Source organism: Bidens hawaiensis, unplaced genomic scaffold (genome assembly GCF_021521415.1).
Source record: "Bidens hawaiensis isolate Kalapana, Puna unplaced genomic scaffold, B.hawaiensis_p1.1 tig00016190_1, whole genome shotgun sequence".
Classification (NCBI taxonomy): domain Eukaryota; kingdom Viridiplantae; phylum Streptophyta; class Magnoliopsida; order Asterales; family Asteraceae; genus Bidens; species Bidens hawaiensis.
In genome coordinates this window covers 389,423-405,108 of record NW_027492474.1, presented here as the reverse complement: position 1 = coordinate 405,108, position 15,686 = coordinate 389,423, and the positions used below count along the sequence as shown (strand labels likewise).

The window sequence follows — 15,686 nt, the reverse complement described above, 5'->3', positions numbered from 1 at the left end:
CTATGTAAGTTTAAAACTAATTTACGAACCCTATCGTTTATGTTGTGCAAAACTACTTAGCTGTTGAGTAGCCCGTTTCGTTTACGGTCTTCTGTTAGAACTTTGAGCAGATTTGACTCTGAAAAAATTCATCACACAAAGAAAGCCCGTCGACATGTTGTGAATTGCTGTGAATTTAATATATATTGTGACTCGCTATACCACCAATTTTATTCTTCTCCAACTTGACTATCATTATTAGCTATCGGTCCCCTAAAAACATGTTTTTCATTAATCATATCATTGTCATGATCACCAAGTTTCCTGCTAGAAATTTCAACCTCAGCCTCGTACAAGGGCCACATCTCATTCTACATTAAAAATAGTAATAAGAATGTGTTAATGTTGTACCTCTTCAATTCTTGCTAAATCAATCATCTACAAGATAAAATACCTGCAAGAAGCTCAGTAGGCTGTTGTTTAAGGCCCGCCAAATCAGGAACCCGTCGCTCAGCACGAGGCAGTTCAATAATCAATATCACAGACTTAGGGGTGATGGTCAACTTTAACAATTGGAAAGTCAAAGTCTGCAACAACAATCTCTTCATCATTTCCATTTGGTTTTGACTATTGTTGTTGATAAATGATTTTTGAAATCACGTGCTCGCCCTCCTTCTCATCTTCTCCTGTTCCCAAATGATCTTGGTGCATAACCCAATTTGTTTTAATAGTTTTGCTGCCTTTTACCGGGCTTACATACAAAACCATAATTTTTTTTGCACCCTTGCTGGACCCCGTCTAACACAACTATTTTTATTTAGCCTATTTTATGCCAATAAAAATCCTTAAAATAATCATGTGTTTCCAGGTTCCAGTATTGTAAGCTTTAATTTGTATATTAAAGAAGTGAGACACACTTCCATTTTAATAGACCCCTAAACAAGATAAAAAAGACTCATGTTACACAAAATGTATATTATCATATAGAAAAAAACTAAATGAAAAGTACTTGGAAGCTTTTAAGGATAAGTGTAACAGATTACATCACTTTGTTCAACCGTTAATCAACAAATGGGTGTGGTTGGAAGCCACTTGCACCACTTGTGGCAAGTAAATGCCCCGTGATTTCCTGTTTCGACTGGTCAAAGCTAACTCCTCTGGCAACCCCGGTCATCCTTAATGAACCTAAATGTTAGGTCCCAAAATTATAAAATGGCGACAAAGAATTTTATAATAATTTAAGAATATATAATAGAGATATTTACATCACTGTTATAGACTGACTATACACATGGTGGCAGTTTGGGCATGATTTTGTGGAATTGTTATTCCGTTTGATGTTTTTGGGTCACATGCACCGGAAGCACTTCTAATCTTTGTTGTAACTCTGTTGGTATCCACCAACCATGATGGCCTGCATTTTTTCAACATGAAATATTCTTATATAAAAACTTATATGTAAAAAAGGATCCCATAATTAATTAAATTCAAAAGTGAAAGATATTCAACATAATTAGATAAATTGGACAGTGAAAAGGATTCTTGTAACTAAAAGCCAAACGTCTCAATGTCTTTTATGATGTCAAGAGGCAAACATGTCTATTTGGATTGTAATATCAATAAAATGAAGCATTCTTTCAAAAAATAGCCCATATGCCACCATCGATGTTTATAAATATTGAGAAAGCACTCATCAAGTGTTTTTTATTTAATGGTAATTTTATATGATACAAATGAAAGCATATTAAATTACTGAATAAATTAAAAGAAAAAAAAAACAAAACAGTGCACAAACGCTTATTAAAATCTAGCAGGAAGCAATATTGCAAATGAAATATAAAATTATCGAATTGTACTAGATATTAGCCTGTTACACAATAAATAAGTAATTAACAAAGGCTGCAAGATAAGCGGGTTAATGGGTCAGCTCACGAGTCAAACGAGTCATTTAGTAGGTTTGAAAATTGAAGTGGACTTGTTAGTCTTGAACAAGGAAGGCGTTATGGTGGTCCTCTTTTCAGTCTTTTGCATTCCTGGTAGAGACGCAAGGCTCATATTCGGTTCATTGTCATAAACTATATGCTCATAGACTTGCATAAACGTTTAAAAAACATATGCAACTAAGATACAGCAAATAAAGATTATGGTAATCATAAAAATCCAAAAAATGTTTCAGGCATCTATATTAAAGATAATAGTAACAAAAATGTGAACAAACAAAAGAAAGTAATGGTTGGAACATTTGATAATACCTGCTGACACATGGTTAACAACTTGGGGATGATTAGTTGCAAAGACCACATTGAAAAAGAGCATGAGATAGGTACTCTTTAGCCATAAATCTTTTGTTGGGGTCACAAAAAGATTAAAAATATTAGCTGCTAATTTAGAACTTTAAAATAGAAAATTAATGTACTTACAATTTTTCTGCAATCACGGTTCTAATGTGGCTTTTATTATCTTGAAAAGATCGGTCCAACCAAAAATCAACTATTTTAGCACAAAAATTCCAGATATTGCAGTTTTAATATCCTTGTAAATAACCCAACATTTGTTTCCACAAGGCATCTATCACAAAATATTAAAAGTCTAAAATTTTAGCTCTAAACAGCCTTGGTTGATCCAACGAAGTACCAATATAGTAAAAAACAAGGTAACTAAGCATAGACTCAAGCAATTATGAAACCATGATTCACAAAAGTAAGTATAGTATGTAACAAGTAATAGTTCATTCATACGTTGTTGCCATTATTGTGGTTTTAGTTGAGTTAGTCAAGATTATATACTCTTTAAACCTGTTCAATTGCCGTGACAAGCAATTTGCAAACAGGACAACTGGCCTTTAACCTTAACCATTTCACAATGCATGTAGAATGAAATGGATGGTTGTAAGGAAGTAGAAGAAGCTGTCCCCCATCTTCAAAGTCACAAAGGCATATGCAACACTCCTGAAAACACATAAATGTGATAATTAATATTCAATTTGAACCCAAAAGTAGCATTGCCAAAATCAAATAAATCAAGTAAGCTGGAAAGAAGCGAGGATAAATTTTTTTTACTATTTATTAAAAAAAATAAATAGAATATTGAGAAAAATGTTTCAGGTCCACCAAGTGATCTAAATTAGAGAATTACCCGTTACACAACCTGGGTGAATCACCCGTTCCGTAACCTCCAAACTGATGATGGTCAATTGGGCATATATATTAATCAAGAGAAAGTAAAGTAAAAAATGCAAGCTTCTGATCATTACCTGTTCGATGGTCAATTGGGCATATGCATTCCTTTAATTTCAAAATAATAAACATTTATGTCTTTTTTATTTAAAAAACCAGATCGATAATCCATAATTAATGCTTAAAAAACCAACATTATTATTACAACAACAGTATAAAACTTTGAATAAGACGATATAGAATTTGTTTAAATAGGCCTTGAATGGCTCTCACCCATCTGAGCACTTTGACCCATGTGAACGGTTCTCTTGTTAGCTATTTTTCGTTTGACCCATTTGAGATGAAACAAAACTCATTTTATCACATTTAAAAGTAAACGAGTTGAAACTTATATATGCCACCTACTTCATGCAACCTATTCGATTATAAGTCACGTAACGTAATTAGTAAACAACTATATATTAAGTAGTCATGTGCTATAAAAACATCTACATCACTTACAAAAGTAATTAGAAGCTTGACGATTAGTAAGCACTCATTTCATAAGTGGGAAAATAAACATACCGTATCCTCGGCTTGAAGAACATGTTCGAGAAGTCTTAGCCATTAGTTGTCATAGGAATTATTAATTCCGAATTATGTTGCATGTTCTAACATCAGGCTTGTAACACCCTTGACAAACACAACATCGTCCCACTCTTAGGCTATCCCACATCGGCCGTGGACAAGAGAGATCATTGGTTCATAAGTAAATGTCCTGCCTCTTCAATCACCAACGCGTTTTGGGAAACCAAAAACAAATCCGTGAGCTCTTCGTGGGCAGAGCGGACAATATTGGTGGTGTGAGGGGCCGGATGTTACAAGGCTACTCCACATCAGCATTGGGCACTTCAAATCTGTATTTGATAAGATTGTTGATTTCAGCCTCTGATGCGCTTCACTGTGTATTTAACATGTTTGTAAAATTCAGCAGCAAACAAATTAAAACAGACCCAAAATTGGCTTTGTTCCATTTCACTTGGCTACTCTTGTAATACAAGAAGTTAATAGCGCAAGGCAAGCATAAACAGGAAGCAACCCCCAGTAAAGATACAAAAAGTAAACGAAGGACAGCAAAAAACACATCCATGGAGAAAAACGCCAGAGTCAAACTGCCACCGTATAAAAATAAAGTATGAAAAAGGAAAAAAAATTTAAAAGACACCAAAGTGTTTTCTAGACTGTTTATGAAAGATCATAAAGCTATTTACTGGTTCAAGACATACCAGAGTAGAAATGTAGCATTGCCGGGAGTAGTGTAAGAAGACATAAGACAAAAGACGCCAAATACCCACCACAGATAAGGGAACACTTTAACCATTTGACATCTGAAAACACAGGATACCATTAGAGCATTTAGATGATAATAATTAGCTGCTTCCTTTAACTTATGTATACTATCAAATAATATTGTGATAACATATTTTATTACATTTTAAATCAGATAGATCAGTTGCAGTAGATATAACATATTTTATTACTATAAACATGTATACATTATACACAACAAAACCCAATTCCTGTATAACAAACAAATTATCATAACCCCAATAGTGATTTAAAATGTTAAACGGGCATAGGTTTAAATATGACATGTGAGGGCCTAGGGGTAATGGTTTGTCGAATTGTACCTGAAATGACAAAATTCTTGAAGGTGTTGCCTTCAATTGGTGAGTCTTGGACTGTACAGTAAAGTAGAAAATCAGAAGTCGGCTAATTAAATCAGTGACCGGAACAATTGTTGGATTGTGAATACTCAATATTATAACCTGAATCGTGCGTTAGGGTTTAAACAGAGAGATTCAATCGGCCCATGATTGATTGCACCATAATGAATTAAATCAATATTGATGCCCATTGATTGCACGATAATAGATTAATAGATGAATCAACTGATATTGATTGTAATTGAAGTCGCCAGAGACTCGGAGTTGGAAGGTCGCCTGAGAGGGACGATTGAAGTAGAAGTTACCGGAAAGTTAAAGACAAAGCCGGAGCATTCAATTTAGCGGCGTCTTAAGAAGAAGACAAAAAAAAGTGACTAATGACCATTTTATCCTTCTAATATGTTTTATATGTAATATAGATATAAATAAAATGGGAATGAACGTTGCGTTCTTGAGTTAATTTAAACAAAAAAAAGAAAGAAAATGAAACTTTCCTTTCTTTTTTATTTGTTTTAATTAATTCAATTCTTTTCCTTTCATTTCCATTATATTCTTTTCAAATTGGAAAGAAAACATCCGTGCTTTAAAACCTGCTATTTTTTCTCAATTTGGTTTCCCCCCCCCCTAAATGAAACTTGGTGGTGGTGGCGATGGTAGTGATGGTGGTTGTTGTTAGGTGGTGTTGTTGAGAAATTAGGCTGAAGGATGCATGAAATGAAAAAAAAAGAAGGGGTTGAGAAGGAATGATTTTGATGAAATAAGATTACATCTGTAATGGATGATTTCATTCCATTAAGCAACCAAACATCACTTTTTTCATTCCCCCTATCATTTATGCATACCAAACACTACCTTACAGTTTAACTAATGCCATTAACAGTTCTTAAATCCCACTGGCGCACACAATGCAGTCTACTAACAATCTCAAAAATCTATAGGACTTTACAAGTTACAATTATAAATCACTTGTAAAAGATGCAATCAATTTAATCTACATGCAAAATAACCCACCGGTCACAAAAAATTAAAGAAATGTTAATTTATGTAAGAATTATAAACCATGAATATTTATACACATGGTCAGTGGATTTGCCATGGAATCCTGGTAAATGATATCGATTGCAATTTTGTACTCAGTTGCATCAAATATGAGTTTGGGAGATCGGTAGTACCGAGAACATAAATAGTATATAATTGGTTCCCCTTTGACCTGTAAACATAAGAGACCACAAATTTAATTGAAAGATTATCATGAACTTTCAAAATTTTAAATAAACATGACAATTGACAAGTAGCTAAGCTATAACAAAATTTTAAAATATGTTACACTTTCGATCGGTTTACTTATGAACAGATTAACTTTTCTATGTTTTATATCCAACGTGTGATTTGGGGAAAGATGAAGAAATTTAGTCAGGAAAGAAACATGTCAAATGCCACCCAATTGATACCTTCAAGCACGGCTTCAAAATGATTAATAAATTGGTGTAATCTTATTTAACACTTAATAACCATTGAACAGAAAACAAATATTACTAAACTGACCAAATCATTCATCATCAAATTAACTTGTCATTTGCTAACATTATAACCAAATTCATTGGTATGCTTACAACCACTGGTTATGAAATAATCAACCGATGCATTGTTCTCATTTACTAGATCAAAATATATTCAAAGAGAAAAGCCTACAACTTAGGAACTAACTGTAACAAACTAGGAAACAAATATATAATTGATTCTATGCATATTTGCAATGATTAACTTGAATGTGTTTGAATATTTGGTGGGTCGCGGTATTCTCTAATATACCCCGCAAGATGGACGACCGAGAAATAAGTCCAATCTTGGATAGAAGAAGTTGATGGCGGTGTTTGAGCAACGGTTTGGTGAGAGCATCAGCTAGTTGGTCATCACCGGCAATATGAGTGAACCCGTAAGGAACCCGCTTGAACCTTTTCACGTACGAAGTGAAAATCCAATGCAAGATGCTTCATTCTTGAGTGGAAAACCGGATTGACTGAATAGTGAGTGGCACTTAAGTTGTCACAATAAATGGTAGGGTGACGTTCGATCGAAAGCCAAGTTCAGACATAAGTGAAGTTAACCATTGTATTTCGGTGGTTGTTGAGGCAACAGCCCGGAATTCTACTTCGGTGGAGGAGCGGGCCAAAGTGGGTTGGCGTTTCCAAGATTTCGGATTGGATCCCAGATAAACAATGGATCCGGTAGTGCTGTGATATGTTTGTTTATCACCTGCCTAATCCGCATCAGTAAATGCATGGAGCAGTAACGGTGAGTCTCGCCTAATAAGAAGGCCATGATGAATAGTATCGTGTAGGTATCGTAGCAACCGTTTTAGGGCAGCCCAATGATGTTCGGTTGGTGAGTGCATGAATTGAGAAAGTTTGTTAACTGAAAAGGCGACATCCGGTCGGGTTAAAGATAAGTATTGTAGAGCCCCTACGAATGTTCGATATTCAGTCGGGGATGGTAAAGGTGTACCATCAAACTTGGTCAGTGGTACCGATGAGGACATTGGAGTGGATGATGGTTTACAATCATTCATGTTGGCTCTTGTAAGGATATCAAGGATATATTTAGCCTGAGAAAGAAAAAGACCTTTAGAATGAGGTAAGACCTCGACACCGAGAAAGTATGATAAATCATCGAGATCTTTAAGAGAGAAACGATTGGCAAGAGTTTGTATGAAAACACTAATAATGGAAGGATTTGGACCGGTGATGATTATATCATCAACATAAACTAGAATATATATGAGAGATTTGGTGAGACGATTGACAAAAAGAGATGGTTCAAATACTGTCGGTTTAAAATGAACCAAGAGAAGATATGATTTTAGTTCGTTGTACCAAGCTCGGGATGCTTGACCAAGGCCATAAATGGCTTTGTTAAGTTTGCAAACATGATTGGGGAAAGAAGAATCGGTGAAACCGGGCAGTTGAGACATGTAGACTGTTTCGGTGAGAGTGCCTTGAAGAAAGGCATTATTGATGTCGAGTTGGCGAAGACACCAATTGTGGGAGGCGGCTAAAGCGAGAATGAGACGTAGGGAGGCTGGTTTGACTACGTGATTGAAAGTTTCATAATAGTCTAAACCAGGTCGTTGGAGAAATCCTTTAGCAACAAGCCGTGCTTTAAGGCGATCGACCGGCCCGTCAGCATTGTATTTAGTTCGATAAACCCATTTGCACCCAACAATATTGGGAACAGAATCGGGCGGAACAAGAGTCCAAGTTTGATTACGAATGAGGGCATCATACTCGTCTTGCATAGCTTTGCGCCATGAGGGTTGTTTTAAGGCTTGGGTGATAGTCGAAGGTTCGGGGAAGGGTTGAATGGTGGTATTATAAAGGACAAAGTTGGAATTGTGGTATTTTGGGTTTGGTTTACGTGATTGACGGGCACCATGAGGATTGGTTTGGGTAACAGGTTTGGTAACAGGAGTTGTTAAGTCAGATGTGGTGGATGTTGAAATGTTTTGGGATGATCCAAGAAGTGAGGATGGTTGATTTGGATATGATGTAAGAGGTTGAGTATAGTCACGTGGGTGGGTGATAATTGGTGGGGTGGGAATGTTTGGATAAGTATTAACCAAAGGTGAGGAAGTGTTGGTATCATTATTTGGTGAAGGAATGGTGGTTTTAATGGGAATGTGTTGGACAATTAATGGTAACCAAGTGTCTGGCTGAGGGGGAGATTGAGTGGATGTGTTGGTTAAAGTTTCATAAGGAAATTCATGTTCAATGAATCGAACATGCCGAGATGTATAAACTTTATTAGTCAAGGGTTCAAGTAGGTAGTATGCACTTTGTGAAGAGGAGTATCCCACAAAGACGCACGGTTTCGACTGAGATTGGAGTTTGTGGGAGGTGTAAGGACAAAACCATGGATAGGCTAAACATTCAAAACTGCGGAGTTTATTGTAATTAGGGGTTGCTTGGAAAAGACGGGAAAAAGGAGAGTCATTTTCGAGTGTGGTTGTAGGTAGTCGGTTAATGAGATAAGTGGCGGTAGTGAAGGCAAAAGGCCAAAATTGTAATGGCATTTTGGCATGAGAGAGAAGCGTAAGGACCGTTTCAACGATATGGCAGTGACGCCGTTCGGCATAACCATTATGCTCGGGTGTATGGGGTGGGGAAGTGAGATGAGTGATACCACATGAAGTGAGATGAGATGTGAGTTTAATATATTCTCCGCCATTATCGGAGAATAATTGCTTAATTTTGGTTTGAAAGTAGTTTTCCATTAACTTTTGAAAATGAATAAAGGTGGTGAGAGAATCCGATTTGTGTTTTAGTGGATATATCCAAGTGTATTTAGTGAAGTGGTCTACAAATATAATATAATATTTAAATCCATCAATGGAAGTGACGGGTGAAGACCATACATCGGAAAATAGTAAATCTAAAGGAGCATTAGACGTTATAGTAGAAGAATGAAAGGGGAGTTTGTGACTTTTGTTGATGCAACATGAATTACAAGAATCATTAAAAGTTGTAATGGAAGAAACAAACGAAGACAAATGTTGCAAAACTTTAAAATGAGGATGGCCGAGACGGTGGTGCCAAAGCGAAGCCTTTGTAGAGTGCAAAAGAAACGCTTAAGGTGGCGATGCCGGACGAAGTTCATAGATGCCATGATTACTTGTTCCGTGGAAAAGAGATTTGTGGGTATGGTAATCCTTGATAACAAAATTCCAAGGAAAAAATTGAACTAGTACATTATTGTCAATGCACAAACGAGAGATAGAAATAATGTTGCGAGAGATAGAGGGAACACAAAGGACATTGTGTAAGACAAAAGAAGTATTAGAGAATTTAAGAGTAATGGAGCCTACATGAGTAATGGTAAGAGACGAACCATCACCGATGACAAGCTCATCGGTGCCATCGTATGTTGTGTGGAGTGATAGGGCATTGAGATCGTTGGTAATGTGGTGAGATGCACCGCTATCGAAAAGCCAAGTCCGGTTAGATGTGTTTGCATTATTTCCAGCCATGAAGTGTGATTGTGGTTGACTATTTAGTCCTATTCTTTGATAGGTTGGTAGAATCACTTGAGGATATAACTTCTTGAAAACATTACAGGAGGCAATTGTGTGACCTTTGGTGAAGCACACTTGACATTTTCCTAGGAAGGGGCGAGAGGTGATTGTTAGTTGTGGTGTGGGTAGAAGACCAGAAGCATTGGTGGAAGTGACCAAGGAGGGTGTTGATAGAGGAATGGTTTGGATGGGGGAGGAGGTATTTGCTGAGATCGTCATCCCGATTAGACAAATGATAGGGAAGAAGTTTGAGTGGGGAAGAGGGTTGGCGGCAGTGGAGATTTAGGGTTTAGTAAAACCTGGTTGATACCATATGAATTAATTAACCGATGCATTGTTCTCATTTACTAGATCAAAATATATACAAAGAGAAAAGCCTACAACTTAGGAACTAACTGTAACAAACTAGGAAACAAATATATAATTGATTCTATGCATATTTGCAATGATTAACTTGAATGTGTTTGTATATTTTGGTGGGTCACGGTATTATCTCTAATACTGGTATGGTCTAATGACAAATGTATATGACTTTAATCAAATGGTTGTGAGTTCCGATCTCACTTGAGACATTAGGATAAAATAAGGTTGAAAAAAGTTAGTTGTTTAAAAGAATAAAAACAATCATTGTGAAGTTGCTCAAAAGTAGGTATGTAAACGAACCAAACATCGTTTATGTTTGTTTTTAATAAACGAAATGCATTTCCGTTCCCATTTCATTTACGTTCATAAACATTCGCTTATTTATATAGTGTTTTTTTGCATTTAGTTCGTTTAAAATTCCCTACACAAAAACAAGCTTCCACGGAAAGATTCTCCGAATAGCTTCCTCAGGAAGATTTGTAAAACCACCAAAGAAAAAGGAGAACACTGTAGCAAATTGTAGGGACACGTGTCCCAACCTTTGTCGACAGTTAGTATTTGAATTATTATAAAAGTACAAAAACATTCCCAATTGAGAGGTCAGACATCCCGCTATTTTACTACTACAGTCATAATCATCATAATAATAATAATAATAATAATAATAATAATAATAATAATAATAATAATATTGTTAATGGAAGAATCTGTTCGGTCGATGAATCCATGGACGCTTCACCTCCAAAAACTCGCTCTCGAGCTCAAATGCCCCCTTTGGTTACTTTCATTTCCACTATTTCCGTTTTAATTGACCTTGTTAGGGTTAATAATGACATCTTATCTCACTCATTTTGTTGCTGTTTTTTTTAACTTTATTACAGCCTCCAGTTGTTTAAGCATCCGGTTTTGCTTCCCTGCAATCACATTTTCTGCAAGTTAGTTACTTTTATTTATTAGTATTTACTTTCTTCACTATTTATTACTACTCTATTTAATTTACGTTATTTTTTGCTGTTTTGGAAACAGTTTGTGTCAATCCGGCCCGGAGTGTCCAGCTTGTAAACATGCCTATATCGATCAAGGTATGCATCTGAATAATAATAATAATAATAAGCAGTTAGGGTTTTAGCTTTAATTTTAGCTTTATGATTTTTGTTTGTTCTTAATTTTAAACCCTAGATATGTATTTGAAGGATTGTGCATCTGTTTGTTGGCTGAAAAGGCATTAATTTCAATGTTAATTTAGGCTGTGTTGTAAAACTCGATAGGCGCTAGTCGACATTAATCCATATAATTTTTCAAATAAAGTATAATTATTCGAATACTTACAAGATTTTGACCAGTTTCTGTCCAAAGCTATCTGATTTTCGTTGATTTTGACTGGTCAAATCAAATCGGTAGCTGTTTAATTAATTATCGTATAATCAGCATTTAATGCCGATTTTTTAACACTGCATTTAGGGAAGGTTTAGTGTTTTTTTCGGTGTGGTCTGTGATTGGATTGCTGTTTGATTATATTTCAGAGGTTAAACGTGTATCTTTTATGGAAAACATTGTGGCCATCTATAGAAATCTTGAAGCTATCTTCAAGGCGAACGTTATTCATCCTCTGTGTTCTGGTAAGAAAAATCCCCATTGTTTATAGTTTATAGTGATTTCGTTTTTCATTAGTAGGATTAAAGTTGTTTAATCTTTATTCATCTGAAAACTTTTTTTTCCCTGCAGATGTTGGTAATGCATCAGCACAGTGTCCTGCTTCGTTAAAGACGGATGCCAATACTAATTTGAGAAAGGAAAATAATGATAGAGTGAAAGAGGGAAAATTGGTCACACCAGAAAGTGTTAAAAACCAAGAGTTTAAGATGAGTGGTTGTGATAAACCTAGTCATTCAAGGTCTAAGGTACAGGCGGCGCATGATAAGCGCAGGGAGACTGGTGTTAATGGAGCTGTATTTATGAAGATGAAACCACCGAGTCCTTCATCATCCAGTGATTGCCAAAAAAATGATGTTAATTGCAGTGATCCTAACATCAGCCATAAGGTAAGGAAAGAGTCTACATTGCTGCAGTTTTTATTGGTTTATGTCAGTACATTTTAGTAATATCAATTATGTTGGTTTTAGGATTAAGATTAGCATTCTGCCACACTCATATATACAGTTTTTTCCCGTGATCTTGTGATGTGTACCAAAATATATTTGTGTACTTGCTGCATAGTTTCCTACATTATTTGTTTATCTTGTGTTATTTGGTTATTTTCTAGTTACTATTTAGTTCTATCTTTTACATTATTTGAATATATTCCATGCTTGTGTACTTTTGCTTGTAATAATTCATGTTTTTAGTGAATCACCGTGTAATGTATATAAATAATTTTCAGAATTTAGCAAGATATTCATCAAAGAGAGCAGCTGAAAATGATGCATACAGGAAACGCGCGGAGTCAAAATCCAAAAAACAAAAGAAACCAAAAAATGGATCCGATGATTTAGTAAATTGCCATATTCAGACCAATGATTTGGCTTCTGGTAATGTAGCTACTGCAGGTTGTAATTCAGAGACGAAGCCTGAAGAACCAATTTCTGGTAGGCAGTCAGATCAACCGGATCCCAAAACACGTCCTTGTGCCTTTTGCCATCATTCAAAGATAACAGATGTGCGTTCTAAACCCGATCGTGTATTCTTAAACAACTGTTTTATTTGAGTTTGTTAAAAAAACTTATGGAAAATAGATAATTATAAATCTTGATACTATTAATTTTACGAATTATGTAGGGAAGTGGAGCACTGGTGTCATATGCCCAAGGGAAGCAAGTGGTTGCAAATGCAACTAACTTCTCGAAGCTCACCTTTGTTCATGAAAAATGCATCCAATGGTATGCATTTGACTACTTAATACTACCAGTCAGTCACCAAAAATGTTTTAATTGATGAATATGTGCTGTGCAATTATAACAGTCTAAAAAGTGATATTTGCAGGGCTCCTCGGATATATTTTAAGGATGGATTAATCAAGAATCTAAAAGCAGAAATTGCAAGGGCAAAGAAGCTAAAATGCAGCAGTTGTGGTGAAATGGGAGCTGTTCTTGGATGCTATGCGAAATCGTGCCTACTAACTTACCATGTGCCATGTGCGTATTACATCTTTGATTGCAGATGGGACTGTGTAAGCAACTATTTATGTATTATGCACACATGGATTCTGCTGTTATAGTTATGTTCTAGGCTCTTTAATTATATCATTGTATGCATAATGTATTTCGTAGGTTGACTATTTGGTGCTCTGCCCAAATCATGCTTCTCAAAAGTTTCCAAGAGAGCAAAAGTCAAAAGCTAAGAAACAAGCAATTGAAAAAGGGTATCATTTGTCAAATATCTTAAATTTACTAAATAAATGAAAAAGTTACAATTATTATTTGTGACACGTCATTCTGATTGCAGAATATCTACAAATCTGAATCCTTGCACAACATTGCAGAGAGATGGAAAGAGTTTAGTATTATGTGGTTCTGCTCTTTCTGTAGAACAAAAGGTTAGCATACAAACCTATTTATGATAAGTGAAATTTCTATAAGTGCACATCTTTTCGAGGATCCTTATACTAAATACATGAATTTGATAATGCAGTTTATTATGGTTGATTTTGCAACACGTAACGGGGCGTTAGTGACACAACACTGGAAAGATAATGTCACACATGTGATTGTTGGTACTGATTCAAATGGTGCATGCACAAGATCAATGAAATTTTTCATGGCCATTTTGAATGGGAAATGGATTGTTACAATGGAATGTAAGGCTTTGAACTTTTGATCCTAGCCGTTGATTTGATCTTGGAGCTTTATTAAACAAAATGCGATGTTTGTTTTAAATTTTCAGGGATAAAAGCTTGTGTTAAAGCTGGACATGTGGTGAATGAAGAACCTTATGAAGTTCAACGAGATACTCACGGTTGTTCTGGTGGGCCCAAATCTGGACGACTGAGAGCCTTAAATAACGTAAGACTAATTTTTGTATTCCGAGTGGAAAATTGGGCATATTTATGGTCATATAAATTGTGTTTTTTGCAGGCTCCAAAACTGTTCAGCAACATGAAGTTTTATTTCGTTGGTGATTTTGTTGAAGCTTTAAAGACTGATCTCATAAATTTGGTAAAGACTGGCGGGGGCACAGTTATTGAGACCAAGGATCAGCTATCATCAAATCGTTTTGCAGACGTGAAAGTATACGGTGTAAGTTTGGTTATATACAATGCTGACTTGTCAAACTGTGCTGAGCTGGAGGATGTAGCTTTGGTTAAATTTCAAAGATTGGGTGCAGCAGAGGATGTAGCTCGAGAATGCGGGTCTCGGGCCATTGCGCATACTTGGATTTTAGACTCAGTTGCTGCATGCAACTTATTGCCTTTTACATTAAAGGACTGAATGTTTCATTTAGTTTTGAGGTCCTTAAGTTTAAACTTAAACGCCTGTTTTGGGGTGTGTTTTTTTGCTCCCTTTATTGTGTATGTATAGACGTGACGTTTGTTAAAATCAAGTCCTAAACTTGCTGAAGATCAATGATTTAAATCCCGATTCATAGCATCAAGCGCTAGTACGAACCACGAAGTAGGTACTTTGTCATTTTCAAATGTTAAAAATGGTAAGTGGAGACTATGTGAGGTTATTTTTTTCTTTTTTTTTTATATGTAAGTTTTTATTTGTATTGTATTTTGGAGACATTATTTTTAGATAAGACTAGAAAACCAAGAATCAATGGGATTTTAGGAGTACCTAAAGATAAAGCCGTAAACGATGGAAATATGAACAAATCACATGTGGAAAACCTTACCCGAGTGAGCTCAGGTGTAACAAGTGGAGTGTCTGTTACGTGCCTTCCAACCGTGTTGCATGTATCAAGATTATTAGCGCACATGTTCACTTTTTATGTGTTTTCTTAGTTAGTGGGTAGTTATCTAGTTAGTGGGGTAGTAGTTTGTAAGTCTATTTATTTGCTTTGTGTACTCAATCAAAGTCATGAATAAAAGTATTATGATTAAGAATCAAGTCTATGTTCTTTCTAAATTTCTAATCGGGATCTTTTCTATGTTCTTTGGACCATTTGATTAACGAACGAGGTTTGTAACAGTGTCCTGCCCACCCTAACAGGGATGTTTCTAAGCTTTTGAATATCATACATATCAGGTCTTAAGAAATCACCTAAACCAATAAACCGCACAAAAACTTTCTAAAAATGAGAAGGTACCAAAAGATGGTTTTTCACTCTCTTACGTTTTATTTTCCTTTTGAAGATTATCCAAGGACTTTAAATCCTCTAAATAACACAAGTAGTCCCTTCAATGTGGCTCGTTTTGGACTTTGAAAACTACTTTTTCTGTCTCCGTATCATTAATTT

The 15,686-nt window shown here is 35.6% G+C and overlaps 1 protein-coding gene and 1 pseudogene across 1 annotated transcript; one reads left to right on the top strand and one right to left on the bottom strand.

Annotated features, from left to right (window-relative positions):
* Positions 1-94: 94 nt before the first annotated feature.
* Positions 95-8,156, bottom strand: LOC143550871 (SUPPRESSOR OF GAMMA RESPONSE 1-like; annotated as a pseudogene).
* A 2,824-nt stretch (positions 8,157-10,980) lies between these two features.
* On the top strand, positions 10,981-14,837 carry LOC143550865 (BRCA1-associated RING domain protein 1-like). The gene is made up of 13 exons (XM_077041434.1): positions 10,981-11,069; positions 11,174-11,227; positions 11,319-11,374; positions 11,816-11,911; positions 12,018-12,334; positions 12,673-12,948; positions 13,068-13,168; positions 13,272-13,458; positions 13,559-13,650; positions 13,734-13,824; positions 13,920-14,085; positions 14,172-14,290; positions 14,363-14,837. Exons 1-13 carry the CDS (start codon positions 10,990-10,992, stop codon positions 14,714-14,716), a joined length of 1,989 nt encoding a protein of 662 aa, XP_076897549.1. The 5' UTR covers positions 10,981-10,989; the 3' UTR covers positions 14,717-14,837.
* The last annotated feature ends 849 nt before the right edge of the window (positions 14,838-15,686 follow it).